The sequence below is a fragment of the Sminthopsis crassicaudata genome, chromosome 4, assembly GCF_048593235.1.
Source record: "Sminthopsis crassicaudata isolate SCR6 chromosome 4, ASM4859323v1, whole genome shotgun sequence".
NCBI classification, from domain to species: Eukaryota; Metazoa; Chordata; class Mammalia; order Dasyuromorphia; family Dasyuridae; genus Sminthopsis; species Sminthopsis crassicaudata.
In genome coordinates this window covers 366,212,859-366,236,282 of record NC_133620.1, presented here as the reverse complement: position 1 = coordinate 366,236,282, position 23,424 = coordinate 366,212,859, and the positions used below count along the sequence as shown (strand labels likewise).

Genomic DNA, 23,424 nt, shown 5'->3' with positions numbered 1-23,424 from the left:
TGCTATAATATGTCTTTTAAACCAAGAATCTCAAGTAAAACCAAGTATTCTGCAAAATGAAGTGAAATCCAGAGGCTTTGAGGAGGCAGCCTAATACAATGCAAAGAATACCAAATTTGGAGCTTGGGACCCTAGATATAGAACTAGCAATTCTGGTACCCAGGACATGAAATATGGAATTTAACCAGATTTTTTAGAGACAGATTCATCTTGAGGTTGAGAATACTGCCTCATGGGAATAGATCTATCCATGATCAATGTGGTGACAGGGAAGAAATATCTTGAACCCAGGTCCAGGTTCCAAATCCCATATTCTTTCCATTTTTGTTCAAATCATTTCAATCATGTTCAACTCTTCATGACTCTATTGGGGTTTTTCTTGGCCAAGGTATTGGAGTGGTTTGCTATTTCCTTCTCTGGCTCATTTTATAGATAAGGATCTGACGCAAACAGGGTTAAGTGACTTGCTCAGAGTCACATAGCTAGGAAGTGTCAGAACTCAGGAAGATGAATATTTCTGAATTTAAGCCTCATACTCCATCCACTGAACCACCCAGCTGCCCAATTATTGTTGTTTGTCTTTCATTTTTGAAGACCAACGACATCCCAATGTTTGGGTCAGGATATGGTATGTTTGGCTGTGGCTGATCAGTCCAATATGAATTGGAAGGTACTCCCAAAGTGGTCTGTTAGAACATTTAGGGGAGAAGCAGCTCTGTATTTAGAACACACAGTGCAACACCATCCCTTATAGTTCATAGAGGCATAGGAAGAATTGGAAGTTATCTTGGGACATTTCTTTTCCCTTCCTACATTATAAACTCCTTCAGAGTGGGATCTATGTGATAGGAAATTTTTATCCCAGCATCCTAGTACTAATTTACCAAGCTGGTATATAGCAAGTAGGAACGGGGTGATCATTTGAAGCAATGGCCCACAGCTGATGGGTGAAGCAAGAAATAAAATCAGAAGCAGCAACTGCTTCAGCAAACAGTACTAAGAGCCTTGAATCAAAGTGCAATCTCAAAATGAATGTCCTCTTCTTTCCCTCCTTCCCCCCCTGTTAGCAGCTATTGTTACACAGGGGCTTTTGGATCATATATACATGGAGTTGAATCACGTCAGAAAATAAGCAATATAGTCACATCTTAGGCACACATGGCTTAGATATCGTTGATAGTCATCTATGTGGAAGAGTATAATTTATACTTTTTAATTGATATTCAAACACAAATTTGAGAAGAGTGACAAGGAACAAGTAAAAGGAAAAACCTACTTCTGTATTAGTTCATTATGTCTTGATAGTAAGAACTAGGATTTACTAAACGGAAAATGTTTAGTAAATTGACATGGATTATAAAGAACTAGTTTATCAATTACATTTCTTTAAAGTATAAGCCCAGCTATTTCTTTTTCTTAGGAGTCAAGATATATATGACTCTGTGTGTACATATACATACACATTTCCCCAATTACATGTAAAGACAATTTTTAACATTCTTTTTTTTTTTTTTTTTGCCTCAGTTCCTCATCTGCAAATGAGCTAAAGAAGGAAATGGCAAACCACTTAAATATCTTTGCCAAGAAAATCCCCAATAGGGTCATGAAAAGTTGGACGTGACTGAAATGATCAAACACAAATAGAAAGAATACAGGATTTGGAATCTGAGGATCTGGGTTCAAGATTTTGAGTTCCACATTTTCTCCCTCCCTTCTTCTCCTCCTCTTTCTCTGAGACAGCAAGCAATTTGAAATAGGTTGGATATGTGCAATCATGTAAAATATATTTCCATATTAATTATGCTAAAGAAGACACTAACCAAAAGGAAAAAAAATGGTGAAAAATAGTATGCTTCGATCTGCACTCAGGCTCCATCAATTCTTTCTCTGGAGGTAGATAACATTTTTCATCATGAATTTTTTAGAATTGTTGCCAAGATATTTTTTAAAAATACAGTGGAATCAGAAATAACTCAGCTAAGAGAGCAGCATGGTGCTTTCAAAAAAGTCGATCTTATATAAAGTTAGCAGGGTAACCAAGAAAAAATTGTCAGGTTTCCATAGGGTTTAAAATTGATATGTAGGATGTGTCATGTTGATAATTTATGTGGCTCTTTGAACCAAAGCTGGTATTAACAGAAAACTGTAAGGAAGTATATCTACAGAAGAAAGATAGAACCTGTAATCAGCAAAATCTTAGATTGAGCAAAAAGTGAAATGATAATTTCTGACAAAAAGGAAAATGATAATTGTTGGAGAGACTGTGGGAGGACAGAAACATGACAATTATTGGTGTAAATATAAATTGCTCCAACTATTCTGGAAAGCAATTTGGAATTATATCCAAAAGTTACTAAATTGTGCATACCCTTTGATTCAGTGATACCAGGCTTAAACATTCAAGAAAGGGGAAAGGGCTCATGTATAAAAAATATAGCAGCATTTTTTATTGAAGAAAAAATGATTAAGCAAATTACAGTATGTGAATATTATGGAATGTTGTGGTGAGGAATTATGAGAGATAGATTCAAAAAAAACCTGAGTTCTACGAACAGATACAGAATAAAATAAACAGAACCACAACAATTTATATAATGATGACAATTTTGCAAAGGAAAATAATGTTGAAAGGCAAAGGAACTTTGAATAATTCAAGCACCAATCTGGACTCCAGAAGATTAATGAGGAATCAAGCTTTCACTTTTTTGACAGAGAGCTGGGGGTGCAGAGACATGCAGAGGGGTCCATTTTAAGCTTAAAATAATTCAGATTTTTGGGATGCCATATATTTTCAGACACAGCCAATGTATCTATTTGTTGTGCTTAACTATAATGTATTATAAGAGAGTAATTTTATTTGTAGGAGGACAGTTAGTAACCAGTGGTGATTAGTAATAATGATGCAAAAAAGGAAAGAAAAATAATATCAATGAAATTTCAAAAATACATAGAAGAGGAAAAAAAGGAAGTTTAGAAGACATGAAGGATAATTATAGTACTATTGTTGTTAAACTCAATGTACATTTTTCCCCCTAAGGCAACTGGGGTTAAGTGACTTGCCCAGGGTCACACAGCTAGGAAGTATTAAGTGTCTGAGGTCAGATTTGAACTCGTGTCTCCTGACTTCAAGGCTGGTATTCTATCCTCTATGCCACTCTAGCTGCCTCTCAATATACATTTTTACCAAATTGCTGACTCTCTTTTCACAATTTTCCTGCTCCATTCTTAATTCTTTTCCCAATTTTTCTTCTTTTTCTCTTATTTGAATTTTCAAATCCTTTTTGAACTCTTCCAGGATTTCCTTTTTCCGAGCCTGAAATCAATTTGCATTTTTCTTTGAGGCTTTGGATGTAGCTGTTCTGACAATATTGTCTTCTACTAAGTTTGTGCTTTGCTCTCCCCTGCTACTACAATAACTTTCTACATTCATGTTCATATTATTTTCTGCTCATTTTCCAGTAGTTTATTTCTTGATTTATAACTTTATGTTATACTTGGGACCTACTCCCAGGGTATCCTAACTTTTTTTGTTGCTGTTTTCAGATCTAGTTCTGGAGACTAAATTTTCAGTGCTTCCAAAGTGGTACGATCTAAGGAGAAGTATGGTCATTCTCTCCTAGCCTGTGTTTTAGTCTTTATCAGAAAGAGACCTTGTTCCTCTGAGACCATAAGTGTCAGTGCTCCTCTTGTCCCTGAAATCGTGATCCAGAATGGCATAACGGGACAATGCAACAGGGTCCCAATGCCAGCAAAGGGTGACCTGTAATCTTTTTATGATTGGTTATTTTACTTTCTTATTGTCTGTGGGCTAAGAGTTCCCAAAGCTGATGCTACCAGTAATGCAGCTTTCTTCAAGCCATGCTGTGTGCTCCAGACTTCCCCATCACCCCAGTGTGATAGAGTTTCCTGCTGACTTCTTCAGTTGTTTTAGGTTGAAAAATTGTTTCATCCTTATATTTTATTGATTCTGCCATTCCAGAATTCAATTTGAGATGTTAAAAAGTTGTTTGGAAGAAAATTTGGTAGAGTTCAGGTGACTTCCTACTTCTGCTCTGCCATCTTGGCTTCACCCCTATATTCAATATACATTTAAAGAAGTCCATAATTTCATTCCTAGCCCTCTGTTCTTTGTTTACTAAAATATTCATGTTTAGTATATGAGATAAAAATCATTCCCCAACCACCAAGTGGTCAAAAAACCTCAGAGTTTCTTACCTCTATGAAGTCACAGGTATGTTTTTTGAAAAAAGATAATGATTAGCATGATGAATATTAATATTAATATGAAATATTCTCCATTCCTAACTGCCTTACAGTTAACTCTTCTTTGTGTGAATTTAGTAACTATACGTAGGTTATACATATATTTTACAGGTATTTGACTTTCCCATTAGAATGTAAGCTTGTTTCAAGTAGGAATCTTGTCTTTCTTTGCATTTATGTTTCCAGAGTCTAACACAATATCTGGCACATATTAGGTGCTTAAAATATGCTTATTGATTGGTTGAATTTATTGAACTTAGTCAAGTAAACACAACCCAGAAAAACAAAATGCTAGGTTATCACAGCAATATAAATGAAAAGAATAAAAACAGGACAATAAAAACTGATATTAAACAAGATAATGACCAAGTTTGGCTGCAAGGAAGATAGATGAGAAGACTCTTTCCCACCTTCCACATCTTTGCAGAAATAGGGGACTATGAGTGTGAAACACAGTATATATGTCAAATTTTTCCGATATGTTGATTAATTTTGTTTAACTGCCCCCTCCCTCACCTTTTATTCTTTGTGATAAAGGTTGTTGTCTGGGAAAGGGAGAACAAGAGGGAGAAGAGTAGATTACATTAAAAAATTGGGGTAATATAAAAACAAAAATCCATAAAAAGTATTTTTAAAAAGAAATGTTCATATTTGTTAAGTTCACAATTTATAAAAAAGAAAGATAAAACTTATAACCACCACTTAGCTGTTCTATGCACTTAGAATACATCCACCTACTCATCATTTAAAATTCTTAGCTTCCTTCAAATCAAATGTTCAAATAAGATAATATTTATAAAGCATTTAACACAATGCCTAGCATATAGTAGACATTCTATTATTTCTTCCTTTTTTCTTTTTTCTTCCTTCTCTTCCTTTCACATTTCCTCCATCCTTTCTTCTGTCCCTCTTTCTTTCTTTCCTTCCTTTTCCTCTTTTCTTCCACCCCTCCCTGTCTCACTCCTTTCCTCCTTTTTTGCCTTCCCTTCTCAATTTAAAAAGCAATTTCCTATGAGAACTCTCTTCTGATTCTTCTTAGTTACTAGAATTCTCTTCCTCCAGAAATTTTATTATATTTGTTAAGTAAATACAATATGTTTATAATATATAATAATAATATAATATATAAATATATTCTGTCGACATGTTGCATCTTCCTAGTAGAATGTAATTTCTTTGAGAGAGGGGAAAGAACTGTTTTTCGTTTTGTCTTTTTTATATCCCCAGTGCCTTTGTTTATCCCCAAGTGTCTTTGTATCTAAGTGTATTTAAGTAGGTATTTAAATACTTCTTGATGAGATCCTGGATCACTAAGTGGGGGTTTAGGGAGAAAGTCTGAAATTCTGATAAAATTATTCCCTAAAGTAAACTATTGAGCCCTTGGATAGTCCCACCTTGCTGTGTCCAGTCAGAAATCCAAGTTGTGGTTAAATTTCCCCTATAAATCAGTCCATGGCTCATGACATCTTTTGGGATAGCTGCCATGGTGACCAATGTGCCTCCCAGTGAGCCTCCATCACCTCCCCCATGCCTCATGGTATCTTTCCTTTCATCCCCTTTTCCCACCTCCTCCCCAATGCTTCATGGTGTTTAACTATATACTCTTCCAAATCTATTTCATATTTACCTCTCTTGCTATCTATTTTGCCTCTTCATTTTGTCTCTAAGCCCTTCTCCTAAATAAACCTACCTTTTGCCAAAGAGAATGGCCATTGTGAATTCTACACATGACTAAACTCCAATATTCGGTGCCAAACCCCAAAATTTGGTGCCAGGTGCTCTTCTAAGTCTCATCATTTAATGCTCAAACTCAAGCACCTCCCTTATTGAATGCCCTTCCCAATGCTAGCTACTGCTCACAGGGTTTTTTTAATCCCCACCACCTGACTAAAAGAAATTTCTCTATAAACTTTAACTACATAGCATCTACTAGCTATAATTGTTACTATTTAACCTAGAAATCCATCTAGATCAAACAGGAGAGGCTACTGCTTAGGATCTACCCACAGGGTTTCCTCTAAGTAAATCAAAATCATTCACCAATAGGCATCTTTACATCTATTCCCACCATGTTTTGCATGATCAACAAAAAAGAATTCCAAGGGCATTTTTAGCTCACTGAAGCACATGACTTAGAAATTAGACCAACATTAAAGAACAAGTCAATGAAAGATTTAGAAATAAATTTCAAGCCTCTCTAGTCCTTTGGTTTGCTCCTCAGATAAAACTTATTCTTCCCTTTTGATAATATTATCAAATGAATTTTATAACACACACATGTATTTGTCCATAATAAAACAATTTGATAATATTAATATTATATCCCATATGTGTATATATATATATATATATATATATATATATATATATATATATATAAAATAGCATAACAATCCTAAAATACCATATAATAATCATATAGATCCTCCTGACTTCAGGACTGGTGTTCTATCCACTGTACGCATCTAGCTGCCTCCAGATAATAATATTATAGAGAAATAATTCTCCATATTTGAATGAAAGCAAACTTCTGCCACTTGACTTATGGTCCATCATTAAGAGTCTACTGGGAACTCTCATTTTCAATAAAGAAACTTAAGGGAGCAAGGCAAATCCTCTTGTCTTTATCCCACTGGCCCTTGGGATGTGCCCTTTTTACCTCTAGATTGAAGAGCATATTAAAGTCAGGAATGCAGACGTGTTTGTCCTCCATTTTCCTGCGCATGTTTTTGATGGCATGGATTGATGTCTCATAATACAATTGGGGTTTCCTGTGGAGAGGGAAGTCCTTCACCCAACTGCAGCAAATCTCGTGTAGTTTGCTGAAGACAGAACGTGCCAATTTCACTGTCTCAATCTCTGTGGAAGAAATACAGAAACCCTCAAATGAAAGACTTTAGAGGATTGTTTTTGCTTTGCTTGTCTGCTTGCTAAAGACAGAAGTAATTCATTGTTGTCAAATTTATCAATAGAAGATTCATTGTTCAGAAGAAGAAATGACAACTATTTTGCATTCAAAAACACAATTTTATATTATCACTGCTTGCCTCTTAGTTATTAACACCAGACCAATAGATAGTCCTGCAGGCTGATTTCATCCCATTTCTGGAACTAGAGTTGTCCTGGTCCCTGCAGGGGTTCCAGTAGCATAACTGCTCTTCCAGAACTGTTAAATGACTTAAAATCGATAGCTGCAGGTAGTGACAAACAACAACAATAACAACAAAAGCCAAAACAACAGTTTATCTCATTTAAGCACTGTTGTCTCTTCCCCCTACTTTGCCCTTTTTTCCCTTTTCCCAACTTCCTCTGCTCTACCTTCTTTTTCCATCCCTTTTTTTGTGGGATACTAATGAACTGGAATTTTGTTGTAGAATGAAAGCTGCTTGAGAACAGGCAATATTTCACTTTTATATTTATATCTCAACACCTAGCACAGAGCCTAGAAAGAATAAATACTTAAGAAATGCTTGTTCATTAATTTTTTTTGGGGGGGGGGAGATTGTTATGTTGAAAGGGATCTTAGAAAATCTAGTCCAAACCTCTCATTTAACAAATACAGAAATGGTGACCTGAAAAGTTATGACTTGCTCAAAATTACACAGACTAATTGGGATAGAATCAAAGCCACTGTACTACACTATTACATTTAGTGATTAAAGTTTTGTTTTCTGTTCTTAATTTTAAAAGCAGACAAATAGGATATGTTTGATTTCACTTAGGAAAAAAAGTATTTTATTATATGGGGACTCTTCTCTATCAATCACTAAATTTTGGTAGAAAGAAAAGTTCCCTCTATTTGGAATAAATCAATGTAAAGTTGGATTGGGATCTTTCATTTTGTAACCTTAACATTGAAGAGAAAGAGTAACCTTCAGCATGTTAACATAGTTCAGTTTTTGTGTGCTTTGACACAAAGATGCTCCTTTTCTTTTTTTTTTTTTTGCTCCTTTTCTATTATTAATATGGAGAATTATAAATAAAAGTTGTGTGACTTGACAGCTGTTAACTGGTGCTACAATTAGGCAACATTATTAGGAATCATTTGTGGCTTTTCATTCCATCTCAGTGGTTCTCAGGCTGTGGTATCCTCAAATTTATATGTGTATACAGCATTGTCATTTTCCTCATTATTTAACAATATCCAAATTGCATCAGTGACTCAGTATAATAATGGAATATATCTTCCGTAGACTGAATGATATCTTGCGCATACATTACTATTTTTCAAATATATGTGATGCTATTATATTTAGCAAAGTACACATTAGAGTTATTGACTTTATCATAGTTTTTTGTAATTGCAATTTCTAATTGTAATCTGTTAAAAGCTATTAACAGCACAACTACTATCAGATGGCAGTCTATGAAATCGTTTGGGGTTGGAAACCAACTCTAAAGGTACCATAGACTAATTGACTTGCTCAAACATTCCACCTTTAATTTGTATGAACTTAAGTGACGATGACAAAAGGAGCAATACATTGTGGGACGACTTGAATGGTAATGAAGAAATTATACTAGATCTAATTTTATCCTCTCCTCAAGATATAACAGTATTAAATTTCAAAGATAACAAAGGAGCCGCCTGCATTTTTTGCAATCTACTTCAAAGACTTCTAATAATCCCTGTAAGAATTGGAAAGACATAGTAAACAGAGTGTTGAACTTGAAGCCAGAAGATCAAAGTTAAAAGCCAGTCTCTGTGACTGTCACTTAATTTCTCTGAATTGCAGGTAACTTCATAACACATTATGTTATACATGATTCAGGGAGTTCCTATACTGAGAAAATCACAGATCCTTGATTATCCTCAAATAGAAGAGAGAACAGAATACTATTTTAAAAACTGGATTTCTCACACACTTTACATGAGCAGACAGCCTGAGAAAAGCAAACTAACAAATCTTGAACAAGTGGAGCTGCATTTTCTACAAGATCCTGGGGGTCCCATCCCCTATTTCCCAGATTTGCCATTGTCTCTGTATGTATTTCTTACATATTAGGGCAGAAATGTCAGAACAAGGGCTCTCAACCAGGTGAAAGATTGAATTTTAAGCCAAAATTAATCATGGTAACCAGTATGTCCAAATCTGCCTTCAAGGAACTCCCATTTTAATGGGAGAGACATGAGAATATCTAGGTACATAACATATATTTACAGACTACATGGTAGCAGTCTCAGAGGAAAGACATTAGATTCTCAGAGTATCAGGAAAGATCTGTAGAAGGAAATTGAGTTGAGTTTTGAAGGGAAAATCTAAGAAGCCAAGAGGTGTAGAGGAAGGGAGAAAAGAGAGCAGATTCCAGGTGTGGTAACTATCCTCTATCAGCAACCTTTGCCTCCCCTTCTTCAGTCTTTTTCCTTTAGGAAAGTGAAATAGAGTTTCTTTGCTGACTCAAAGAAAGAGCCTCTAAGACTAGCAGCAGCACACATCACCTTGAGGGTGGGGGAATGAAAAGATTGGGCTTGGGTTCTTCTGATACAATAATTTTAATTCAAAACAACAAATCAGTTGCCTCTTCAAGCAAAGCAGAATAAATGAGCAAATTTTAATTAACCATATACAAGGTACCTTTCTTGCTATAAATCATCAAGGTGGTAGTCTCAAGAGGCTAATTTTTTCAGAAGCAATTTTAGTGGATGCTTCAATCAATCCTGAATATATTTAATGTGTCAGAGTGAGATTATAAATGTTATGGCAACCAAGGGACTAAAGAAATTTGTAAATGGCAGAAGCTATCATGGATAAAAGAAGAAATGATATGAATGGTCTATGTTTCTGAGACCACGTGGAATTTTAAGCTGGATTGTAACTACAAACTTGTTCCCTCCCCAGAATTGCCCTATGAGCTAATCTGGGTCTCCTGAATCTTAGCACATTCAGAACCCAGAAAGCTGTGGCAGAAAAAACATAAAAATAATAACAAATACCTCCTTTCCCTTGTATGGTGCTTCATAGGTTACATATTTCATTTGAGCCTCCCATCAGTTATTATCTTGGTTTTACAGATGTTTAGAGAAAAATAAATGACTGGCCAAAGACCATAAGGTTGTGAAATAGCTGAGCTACAACTCAAGCTGTTTTCAGTGTTTCCCAAAAACTTTCATGAGTTTAATTATCATCTCAACACAGATGACTCTAAAATCTCTCTGGAAATCCAATCCCACATCATCTGCTAGATATCTACTCCACGATGTCCCATAGGCATCTCAGCCTCAAAATGGTCAAATTGTAATTCATTACATGTCTCCCCCAAATCCATTCCTTCTCCAAATTTTCCTATTTTTGTTGATATCTCCAAAAACCTTTAATCCAGGAATGTTTGCAGTCTTGAAGTCAACCATGACTACTTCTCACTGTCACCCCTGCATATTAAAGCACTTGCTAAATTTTGTCAATTCTTTCTCCATAAAAAAATCTCTAGATTTGTGCCTTTCTCAACTCCCAGAGCCACCATGCCAGTTCTAGTCTTCATCAATTATTTCTTGGATTATTGCAACAGCCTAATTATCTTGCTGCTTTCAGCCTCTACCTCTGCAATCCTTCAGCAAATCTGCCAAATTAATTTTGTAAAACATATTTCTAAGTTTCCCTTACTCAGAACTCACCAATGCTTCTCTGTTGTCACTAGGATAAAATATATCTCCTTAGACGGGCAATTAAAGCTCTCTCAAATACTGCTGCTACTTATATTTCCAATATAATTGCATGTTACAATCCTTTACACACTCATATTTCAAGACAAATTACTTGCAAGCTGTTCCTAGGACATAACATTTAATCTCCCACTTCCTTGTCTTTGCACAAATGGAGTCTCATGTCTCAAATATACTTCCTGCTCTTCTCTGCCCCTCCAAACTCCTGATCTGCATCAAAAAGTATCTCAACTGCTACCACCATCACATGGACTCTTTCCTGACTCTTTCTGTAAGCATTCTCCCTTTTGAAATGATTTTGTCTTACTTTGTATGGACTTTATATTTACTTATCAGTATACATATTGTATTTTCCCAGTAGATATAAACTCCTTATGATTAGATACTGCTTCTTTTTTTGTCTTTCTAGATTCCTGAGGTCTCTGGCATATTGAAATGCTCAATAAATGTTGGCAAAATTGAAAGTTTTATCTTAGTCTAATGTTTTTCCCATTTCATTTCCCTCTCAATATATATTTTGCTTTATGAAAAAAGCTTGTTTTGAGTGGAAATAATCAGCATGAAGGACAAAACACAGAAAGAAGAGGGAAAGTAAAGGGTGGCGGTGAGGAGGAAGAGGATTTCAGGCATGGAATATATTATCCTTTGTCAGCAACCCTTGCTCTTCTTCCTGATAACAGGGAAAGAGATAAAGAAGGGACTTATGATTTCACTGATATATAGAACTACTGGATGAGAAAAATCACTCTTCCAGTGTAGACTGGCAACTTCTCTGCAACTTATATTAGAGAACTTTCCCAGAGCATAGAACTATATCATAGATTTATAAATAACACTTTCTTCCCTAGTGGGATCTCAGGACCGTTTATACTGGGTGAGAAATTAAATAAACTAAATATTTTCAAATGCTTTGGAATGATGGTATAGCAGTTCATATCACAGGGTTAGCTTGGGTGCCTTTGGCGTCTCTTGAAAAGTTTTGAAGCAAGAATTTTGTTGTTGTGGAGTTGTTTTAGTTGTGTCCCACTCTATGTGACTTGGGTTTTCTCAGCAGAGATCTTGGAATGACTCATTTTAGAGATAGGGAACTAAAGTCAACCTTCAGGTCACATACTTATCTGAGGCCAGATTTGAACTCAGTAGATGAGTCTTCCTGCATTCAGGTCTGACATAATATCCACTGTGCTTAAAGCTGCCCTTAAAGCAAGAATAGTCACTACTTATTGATTTTCTGCCTATCTTCTCCATCCCCTTTCCTTCCAAGTCTCTTCAATTTAATATCACAAGTTTGTGGCATTTAAGAACATTTTTCCTTAAATAAGAAGCTTGGTCAACCCATCAGTTTTTCTCTAATATGAAACATTTTCCTTAAGGGAGTACTGCAGAATGTCAGCACCACAAATAATTGCTGATTGAAATGGAAGGGAAAAGGGGAGAGGAGTAAAAATGGTCCCCAGTAGCAATCTACCCCCGCACAGCTGTAAATTACTCAGTAATCATTGTCTAGAGTTAAAGCTAAGTCAGCTATCATCTGGACTTTATGATGCAGAATTTTATAGCAGTGACAGAGCTTGTAGTATCAGTACTAGAGAAGTAACTCCAAATCATAGAATTATAGGATCAGAGAGTTGGAAGGGACCCCAACTGTCTTGTTCAAATGATACACAAAGAAATAATCTGCCAAGTAGTGATTCAGCGTCTGCTGAATAAGACCTTCAAAGAGAGGGCTCTTGAGGCAGACCACTCCACTTCTGGAAAACTTAGTTTTTCTGGAGGTCAATTCTAACTAGTCTTCTTTGGAATTTCCATTTATCCTCATCCCTCCTGGTTCTGTCCTCTGGAGCCAAAGAGAACAATTTTAATTTCCTTCTATATGATAACCTTCCAATACTTGAAGATAGCTTGAGTCTTCTCTTTTCCAGATAAAATATTCCTAGCTCCTTTAACTTGTATTGTCATGACCTGAACTAGGTACCCTTCACTACCCTGGTTGTTCTTCTCTCAATCTAATCAATTTACATGTTAAAACATGATACCCCAAACTGAATACAACATTCTGGACAAGGTCTGATGAGGAAACAATATAGGGAGACTATCACCTGCTATTTTGGAAGCTACCCATCTGTAAATGCTGCCCAAGATTACAATAACTTTTGGGGACCATATCACACTTTTTCTTTTTCACTAAAACCTCTAGATCTTTTCCAAAACAATTATTTTCTAAACATGCTTTCTTTATCTTATTTTAATTAAGTTGGGGTTTTTTTGGTACTCAAATCCAAGACTTTACATTTATCATTGAATTTCATCTTAGTAGATTCAGCCAAAAAAGTCTGTTGATATTTTTAGATCCTGACTCCATCGTCCATTTTATTAGTCATCAGTCCCAGCTTTGTGTGATCTGAACATTTGATGAGAATACCATCTATCCCCTTATTCAAGTCATAGATTAAATTGTGAAGTAGCACAGGGCATAACAAATTGTTGGGATACTCCATTAGAGACCTCCTGGAATGCTGACATTGAGTCACTAAGAGCTATTCTCTGAGTCTGGCCATAAAACAAGCTCTGAATTCATCTTATTGTATTATTATCTAATCCATAGCTTTCAATCTTCACCACAAGAAAATATGAAATTCTTTATCAAAAATTTTGCTCAACAGAACCAGGAGAACATTGTACGCAGCAATAGTAAGATATGTAAAGATCAACTGTGATGGACCTGGCTTTCTCAAGGATATGGTGATTCAAGACAATGCTAATAGTTTGGGGATGGAAAATACTTTCTAAGTCCAGAGAGAGAAATATAGACTGAATGGGGATCAAAGCATAGTATTTGTACCTTTGTTTGTTATTTGCTTTTTCTTTCTCATTTTTTTTCTCTTTTGGTATGATTTTTCTTGCAAAACATGACAAATATGGAACCATCTTTAAAAGGATGTTTAATCTATATCAAATTGCTTGCTGTCTTGGAGAAGGAGGAAGTGAGCAAAAGAGGGAGAAAAATTTGGAACACAAAGTCTTACAAAAATGAATATTGAAAACTATCCTTACATATATTTGGGAAAACAATACTATTGAAGAAAAAAACTGTGCTATGTTCAAAGCATTTTCCTCATTTACTAGTTTGTAATCTATCAAAAAAAGAAATAAGATTAGGCTGGCATGATTTGTTCTAATAATGACATGCTGCTTCTTAGTAATCATCACTTCTCTTTCTAAAGTTTTGTTAAACCATCTCTTTAATGATCAATTCTAAAATTTGACCAAGAATTGAAGACAACTTTATTGCTCTACAACATACAATCATTAATATCTACCCCCATCCCAATCTCTCTGGGTGTGTGTGTCTGTTTCTCTCTTTGTCTCTCTTTCCCTCAGCAATTGGAACACTTGCTCTATGTTTTACATATTACTGAGTAATGGCCAAATACATCTGACAGTTCTTTCAGAAACCAAGGCTGTAGTTCATCTGAGGTTGGTGACTTGATTTTTAACAAGAGCAACTAGGTGTTCACTTATTATCTATTTATCTTGGGCATCAATTTCCTGTTAATCATTTTGTTCTGTCATTTTCAGACTGAAGGTCATTTTTCCTTGTTGCAGAGATAACAGAAATAAAATAAAAATTGAATGGCTCTACCTTTCCCTCTTGTTAATTATCACCATCCTACTCATGTTATGCACAGGTCCTTTCTCTTCTTTGGTCTTCCTTTAGCTCCCGAAATAGATTTTTAAAAATTTAACAAGACTTTTTTTTATTGTTTTTTAGCTTCCTTTACCAGCCTTAGCTCATCCTGAGTTTTAACGTTCCTGATACTTTTTACAGGAGAGACCCACAGTCTAATATTCATTCTCTGGTTTTGCTTTCATCTTCTGTAAATTTCTTTTTAAAATTCAATTGGTTGGTGAATTGATCTCTCCAGAAAATTTCATTTTTCTTCCTCAATGGAATTATTTCCCTTTGTATCTTCAGAATTTCATTCTTGAGCAACTTATATCTCTCCTGAGCTCATTTTCTCTGAAACATGTTAATCCACAGGATCCTGCATATCTTTCTTTTGAAACTTTTGAAGTCTGCTTTTCCCAAATCTAGAAAATTAGATAACTGGAATTCTGCTTCTCTTATACTTCCCCCTCACCTATTCAGGTTTACCATCATTTCTACCCCTGAAATAAATTTCTCCATGTTAGTGAGAAAACTGACCCAGAATAGAATTTTCCATTGATTTCTCCATCTTTTAAGGATTAAATAATCAATAAGTCCAGATGAGTAAGAGAGAGCAAGATAGTGAGAGTGAGAGGGTGCTGCACCAGCAGATGTCATGATAACAAAAGTCCCATATCGCCACTTTATCATATCTTTGCGGAATGCTTGTGATGTTCCCCAAACTCTTCATTTACTATTTCTCCTCTGTCCAGGTAGCTGTTGGTATAAGCCAGTGACAAAGTCACTTTATTTCTCTTCCCTTTGACCTTCACTCAAATACTCTCCATCATGCTAGTTCCTGTATTTCTATCTTCTTAATTTATAGTGTTACCCCCCTCCCCATTCACTCTTTTTCTTTTGAATAAGGAAAATCCATATCTAGAGCCACAGTCCAGTCATATGGCTCATACCCCCAAGTTTTCACATGAGGTCAAATTTACCTCCTTGAACGAGTACTTCTAGTTATTGACAATTATAACAGGAATTCTAAATTCATTTTTATTTCAGGTGTCAATTGCTTTTGGTTAAGACAAGAAAAGGCGTTTGCTTCAAGAGCAATAGTTCTTCATTCCTAACCATTTTTTTCTTACCAAAGAATAACTTGGAGGAAAGGAGAGAAGTGATACAAGTCTCCTAGGTGTCTCCTAATTTTGTTTGCTCTTGTGATATTTTCCAGGGCTCCTTATTAAATGACATATGTACCCACTGCACAAAGAATAATTTTTTTTCATTATTCATTTTCTTTGCATTTCTCAGAATCTAACTAATCTGGTTTGTTTTTGTATGGCAAATTTAAAAGCAAATATCTAAAACTGGGCAAGCAACTATAACTTCAACTGGGTCTTCACTTGTCTGAAAAACCTTTTATACATTTCATAGAGTCCCTATCACCTGCCCCAAAGCAGTTGTTCTAAACCTCCTCTTCTTTTTAATCTTCAACTCATCTCTTACCCTTTCACTTCATCACTTTGCTCCTCTCAGCAAATTACCTCAGCTCCTATTTTACTGTGAGAACCCAAATCTTTTGACCTGGGTTGAGCTAACTCCTAAATTCTTTCACTCCCATCTCTTCCAGTCTCTTGGATCTTGATAGTTGATTAATAACATAATTCAAAACACCCTTCCTTTGGCCCTACTACCCCCACAGATTATCTTCTTATCTCATCTTCCCTTCTTAAGCTTTTTTAGCCAGAGTAGCTTACTTTCCATTAGTGCTTCTTCATTTACTACTTTACTACACTCTTCCAACTACCCACAATCTGGCTTCTGTTCTCAATCTTTTCACTGATATTCTTCTCTCTCAGGTCACCAATAATCTTAAATTTTTTTTCTCAATTACATGCAAAATTTTTTTAATATTCAAGTTCCAAATTCTCTTCATCCCTTTCCTCCTTCATCCTTGAAAGGCAAGCAATTTGATGTAGATTGTACAATGTGGCCATGCAAAATATATTTTCATGTTAGCAATATTACAAAAGAAAAAAAACTATCCCAAACACCACAACAATCCAAAAAAGCAGGGATTAAGAAAGTATGCTTTGATCTGTGTTTAACCTTCATTAGCTTTTTCTCTGGAGGTATATAGTATTTTTCATCATAAATCCTTTAGAATTGTCATAGAGCATTGCAGTGCTCTCTGAGAATAGTTAAGTGTTTCATAATTGATCATCAGACAATATTGCTGTTACTGTGGGGTGATGATCTGCTGGTTCTGCTCATTTCATTTATTAATTTAATTTAATTTTTATTATTTTTTTCCTGCTCACTTCATTTTGTATCAGTTCATATAAGTTTACTCAAGTTTTTCTGAAACCATTCAGCTTATTTCTTATAGCACAATACTATTGCATAACAATCATAAACGTAACTTATTTAGCTATTCCCTACTGCCACTAAAAAAAGAGATCTGCTATAACTATTTTTGTATATATAAATCCTTTTCCTTTTTCTTTGATCTCTTTGTGTTACAAACCTAACAGTAGTATTGCGGGGTCAAAGGGGATGCATAGTTTTATAACCATTTGGGCATAGTTTGAAATTGCTCTCCAAAATGGCTGGACCAGTTCACAACTTCACCAATAGTGCATTAGTGTCCCAATTTTTTTTACATCTCCTCCAGCATTTATATTTTCAGTTATGTTAACCAATCTAATAGGTATGAAATAGAATTTCAGTTGTTTTAATTTGCATTTCCCTAATCAAGTGATTTGGAGCATTTTTTTCACATGGCTAAAGTTATCTTTGATTTCTTCATCTGAAAACTACTGGTTCTTATGCTTTGACAGCTTATCACTTGGGAAAGACTCATTCTTATAAATCTGGCTCAGTTCTCTATATATTTGAGAAATTAGGCCTTTATCAGAGAAACTGCCAATAACTTTTTAATTGGCAATGCCAATAGTTTTTTCTCAGTCCTTATCCCTGCTTAACTCTTCTGCAAAACTCTTCCCTCCTACTTTTTCTCCCTCTGGCTTCTGTGATTCTCATCTTTTCTGATTCTTTACCAATCTTTCTGACCAGAATCACAAACTAGTTTTTCACCTTCTGCCACTCCCTATGCATGAACACTGCACGAAGCTCTGGCTTTCAGCGTTCTTCCCTTTCTATACTCTTCTAGGATGATTTCTTTAGTGGTATAATAATCACATGTTTGCAAATGATTCTCAAAGTGAAATATCGAGTTCTAATTTCTGCCCTGCACTCCAGTTCTCCACCCAGCTGCCTCCTGGACAGCTTCACCAGGTTGTCTCACTGGCACCTCAAACTCAACATGTCCAAAACAAAACTCATACATCTCTCCTCCTCCCTTAAAAAACAACCCCAAACCCCCTCTTCTTTCCAACTTCCCTATTTCTGCAATGATTGCTATTATTCTCCCAGTTACCCAGATTCAAAATCTATCATATTTGCCTCTTCCTGTTTTCTCATTCCCTCACATCTAATCAATTTGTTATGAACTGTCCCATCTGCTTCACTGGCTCAGCTTTTTCCTTCCTCTATACCTTTTGGTCAAGGTCTCATCAGTCCTTATCTGGACTACTGCAATTGCTTACTAACTCTCCACTCTCAGACACATGCTAAACATACTTACTGAAGTAATCTAGGGCACAGGTCCTACCCATGTCATTTCTTGGTAAATCTACTTACATACTCTAGTTGTTCCTCTAACTCAACATGACATCTCTCTCAATGCATTTGTACAGGCCATTTTCCATGCCATGGCACTCTCCTGATTTCTGCCTTTCAGAATCCTGATCAGGATTCTGGCTCTAGTATCTTTTCATGAGTCCCACCTGAAAGCATTCTCTTCTTTTTTTTTTTTTCCTACTGTTTCATGAATAGAATATAGAACCTTCCAAATGGCATTTAGTCTGATTCTTCCCTGTTTTTCCAGTCTCAGTTCATCTTCTTCTGGACAATAAAGTCCTTGAAATTAGAAACTATGATTTTTTTTTATCTCTTTATCAGTGAGGCCTAGAATAGTAAAAAGAGTGAGTCTTAGGTTAATGTGTTAAAATGAAAAATTGCCATATTAGATTATTTTGAGCTGAAAGGTCTTTTATTTTCAAACCATCAGCATTTCCTTAGAGGCAGTTTTGGAATGAATAAATTCTGCCTCTCTAAGACATTGACAAATCTATTCTGCTCCTTTGCCTGGGGGAAGAAGCCTACAATAGCCTTTCTGAAAAGCTAGAATGCCAGCTGTACATTTTTCTTATAGCCACCTCCCTACTGATTGATGTGAAATTTACTGTAACAAAGAGTTCAGGTTTATCATTGTTTTTAGGAATGTTCAGTTTTTTTGTTCTTGACTTTTTTTTTGGTATGGTGGACCATTTTCAGTGTTCTATTTATTAAAGGTAAACTACAAAACTTTACATTTAAACTTTAAAATCAGAAATGATTAAAAATAATAATAATAACAGACTCCTTGACTAATAAGTAATTCTCTTTAATAACTGACTAATAATTAATGCTTCTCTTTGGCTCACTCTTTCTGTGTATCTAGACATCAATCCCTTCCACTATAGTTGTCATTGTAATTGTTTTCTTTGAATCTGTAACATGGTACCTTCCTATACCTCTTTCCTTTCTTCTGAATTCATCTACAAAAACTAAACATTTTTTTCCCTTCCACTTATTTTTTTTTAAATATCCCTCTCTGAGGGATACAAAATATAACTGATTTAGGTGCCACTTGCCGTGGGTCATTTTGCATAACATTTTAGTATTTTAAATAATGTACAGAGCTACTTACCCACAGTCCCCTCTGAGCCATCTGTTTCCTTTGGTATATAGTACATAGAAAGATCACTCTGAAGGACTTCATCTGATGTTGCTCTGGCTAAAGCAGCAGCCAAAAAGGAAGGGCAATTACTGAAAAAGATAAAGGGAAGGCAGACTTCAGCAAGAGTTCATAAAGCAGTGAATTTCATATAAGCTGAAGTCATTTCAAAATCAGAAGGAATACAAGGAGATCAAAGTCGAAAAGGCCCCATATATACCAAAATAGTTGTAGTAGTGTTTTTTGTGGTAACAAAAGTAGAAAGAAAATGAGAACTCTTAGGTTGCAGAACATCTGAAAGAAATGTGGGATGTAATTGTAATGGAATATTATTCTGCTATAAGAAATGAAGGGGAGGGATTCAGGGAAATATGGGGAGGCGTATGAATGAATGCAGAGCAAAAGAAAAAAAGGAGAACTAGGAGAACAATAAATACATTAACTTCAATGATGCTAATAAAGATAACATGAAAAAGCAGCTAAATTCAGGTGAAATGCAAAGTCAATTGTGGTCTCAGGGAGGAGAGAGAGACAGGGAGAGAGAGGAAAGAAAAGATGGGAAGGGGTTGTGAGGAAGAGGGGGGAAATAAGGGAGTACATACAGACTGTGGGGTTTTTAACTGGGTTTTTGGGGGTTTTTTTGGTCATTGAAAGGGATTCTAGAAATGTCAAGAAATGATTATGAAATTAAAAACAAATAGGCATCTAAAACAAAGGGGATATAGTAGCAGTGTTTAAATCCTCCATTGCTAGGCAAAACATTTAGAAAGAGCCATTTTGACAATTGTCAAATCAATTTAAATATTTGTTATGCATAGAGCACATCAGGAGAGATGCAAAGATTAAAGAGGCTGTGGCTCTTGTTCACATGGAGTTTGTAATCTACCAGAGGACGTGAATAGGATCTCTACCTAGGATAGGGCAGCTAGGTGGTACAATGGATACCAGGCACTGGGCTTGGATCAGGGGGACCTGAGTTCCAATGTGACCTCAGACACTTATTATCTATGTGACTCAGGGGAAGTCACTTAACCCTATTTGCCTCTTTTGCCTGATCTGAAAAACAATCTGGAAAATAAAAAACCATTTGTATCTTTGCCAAGAAAACCCCAGTAGAGTCACAAAGAGTTAGATGTGACTGGAATGAATGTGCCCCAATTATCACACAGGTAGGTCCTTATAAAATTCAAGAGTTCTGAGGCAATATACATTCAGCTGGAATGGTACCTAACAAAGAGTTTATTTTTCTGAATCAATCCAATGGTCCTACCAGAGCCCTTAGTCTTTTTTTTTAATTATTACTAAAGCTTTTTATTTTCAAAACACATGTGTGGATAATTTTCAATATTCATCCTTATAAAGCCTTGTCTTCCAACTTTTTTCTTTCCCTTCCTCCACCCCCTCTCTTAGATGGCAAGTAATCCAATATCTATTAAACATGTGCAGTTCTTCTATATAGATTTCTACAAATATCTATATCTATCTATCTATCTATATATATATCCATAATTTTCACAATGCTATACAAGAAAAATCAGATCAAAAAGGAAAAAAAAATAAGAAAACAAAAAGCAAGCAAGCAAACAAACAACAACAAAAAGAGTGAAAATGCCATGTTGTGGTCCATACTCAGTTTCTACAATTCTCTCTCTGGGTGTAGATGTCTCTCTTCATCACAAGATCATTGGAACTGGTCTGAATCATCTCATTGTTGAAGAGAGCCATGTCTATCAGAATTGATCAATATATAATGTTGTTATTGCCATGTACAATGAGCTCCTGGTCCTGCTCATTTCACTTAGCATGAGTTCATGTGAGTCTTTCCAGTCCTCTCTGAAATCATCCTGCTGATTGTTTCTTATAAAACAATAATATTCCATAACATTCATATACCACAACTTATTCAGCCATTCTCCAGTTGATGGGCATCCATTCAGTTCAGTTTCTAGCCACCACAAAAAGGGCTGCCACAAACATTTTTGCACATGTGGGTCCCTTTCCCTCCTTTAAAGATCTCTTTGGGATATAAATCCAATAGAGACACTGTTGGATCACAGTTTGATAGCACTTTGCTCTCCAGAATGGCTGGATGTATTCACAACTCCACCAACAATGTATCAGTGTACCAGTTTTCCCACATCTCCTCCAACATTCATCATCTTTTCCTGTCATGTTAGCCAATTGAGAGGTATGTAGTGGTACCTCAGAGTTGTTGTAATTTGCATTTCTCTGATCAATAGTTATTTAGAGCATTTTTTGTATGACTAGAAATGGTTTTAATTTCTTCATCTGAAAATTGTTCATATTCTTGGACCATTTATCAATTGGCGAATGGCTTGAATTCTTATACATTTGAGTTAATTCTCTATATATTTTAGAAATGAGGTCTTTATCAGAGCCCTTTAATGTAAAAAATTTCCCCCCCCCAGTTTATTGCTTCCCTTCTAATCTTGTATGCATTGGTTTTGTTTGTACAAAAACTTCTTAACTTAATAAATATAATCAAAGTTATCCATTTTGCATTGCATAATGTACTCTAGTTCTTCGTTTTGGCCACAAATTCCTTCCTTCTCCACAGATCTGAGTGGTAAACTATCCTTTGTTTTTCTAATTTGCTTATAATATCATATGTCTAAATCATGAACCCATTTTGACCTTATCTTGGTTTTAGGTGTGGGTCAATGCCTAGTTTGTGCCATTCTAATTTCTAATTTTCCCAGAAATTTGTTTTTGTTTTTGTTTTTGCTGAGGCAATTGGGATTAAGTGACTTGCCCAGGGTCACACAGCCAGGAAATGTTAAGTGACTGAGGCCAGATTTGAACTCAGGTCTTCCTGACTTCAGGGCTGGTGCTCTATCCATTGTGCCACTTAGCTGCCCCTTCCCAGCAATTTTTGTCAAATAGTGAGTTCTTATTCCAGAAGCTGAGGTCTTTAGGTTTATCAGAGTTCCTAGTCTTTTGGTGAATCTAGCTAGACCACTTAATTCATTGGTATGGGAACTTCCACTGCAGAGGAACTTCTCTGTAATTTATAGATTTAAGAGCCTTGTTTATGAGTGGATGCCCATCAATTGGGGAATGACTGAATAAGTATAGTATATGAACATTATAGAATATTACTGTTAAATAAGAAAAGATCAGCAAGATGATTTCAGAAACACTTGGAGAAATTTAAATGAATTGATGCTAAGTGAAGTGAAGTGAAGTGAGAACCAAGAGAACATTGTACACAACAACAAAATTATGTAATGATAAACTCTAATGAATGTGGCTCTTTTCAATAATTTTCAAAAATTCAGGCCAATTCCACTAGACTTGTGATAGAGAAAGCTTTCTGCATCCAGAAAGAAGACTGTGGGAAATGAATATGGATCACAACATTGTACGTAATTTAACTTTTTTTTTTCTGTTTGCTTGTTTTTGTTTTTTTTTCTTTCTCATTTTTTTCTTTTCGACCTAATTTTTCTTGTGCAGCATGGTAAATGTGGAAATATGTATAGAAGAATTACACATGTTTAACATATATTAAATTACCTGAGATCTAAGGGAGGAGATGGAAGAAAGGAGGGAGAAAAATTTGGAATACAAGGTTTTGCAAGAATGAACGTTGAAAATTATCCATGCATTTGTTTTGAAAATAAGAAGCTGTTATTTAAAAAAAGAGAGAGAGATGCTTAAGGGTTAAGAATTTAGGGGTTAAGGTTGTTTAGAGGTTAGGAGCCTAGCCCAGAGTTTCAAAACTATGAAGTGATTATATGGACTCTGAACCCTAGATCTTCCTGACTCCATCTCTGAGCTGTTGAGTAAGCCTTCTTAATTCCTTACTGTACACTTGAAAATGACTATTTTTATAAAAATTGTCTCATTTTTCTTCCTTGGCTTTATTGCCATATGACCAATATCTATCACCAATCATCTTTTATATACAATCACCTCTCTGCCCCCCTTTAAACTTCTCTGAATTATAAAGGAACATTTTTTGTTCAATTTCCAACTGTTTAGCTC

At 35.5% G+C, this 23,424-nt stretch overlaps 1 protein-coding gene across 3 annotated transcripts in view; it reads right to left on the bottom strand.

The window, feature by feature from the left end:
- PPM1E (protein phosphatase, Mg2+/Mn2+ dependent 1E) overlaps nucleotides 1-23,424 on the bottom strand; it is a 201,488-nt gene that overhangs the window by 16,143 nt on the left and 161,921 nt on the right. For all 3 annotated transcript variants that reach the window (XM_074261947.1, XM_074261945.1, XM_074261946.1), the window contains exons 2-3: nucleotides 19,393-19,511; nucleotides 6,923-7,122 (exon numbers count right to left, since the gene is read on the bottom strand). In XM_074261947.1, coding sequence (XP_074118048.1) covers nucleotides 6,923-7,122; nucleotides 19,393-19,438 — 246 coding nt within the window. In that variant the 5' untranslated portion in view covers nucleotides 19,439-19,511. The remainder of the gene's footprint in view (nucleotides 1-6,922; nucleotides 7,123-19,392; nucleotides 19,512-23,424) is intronic.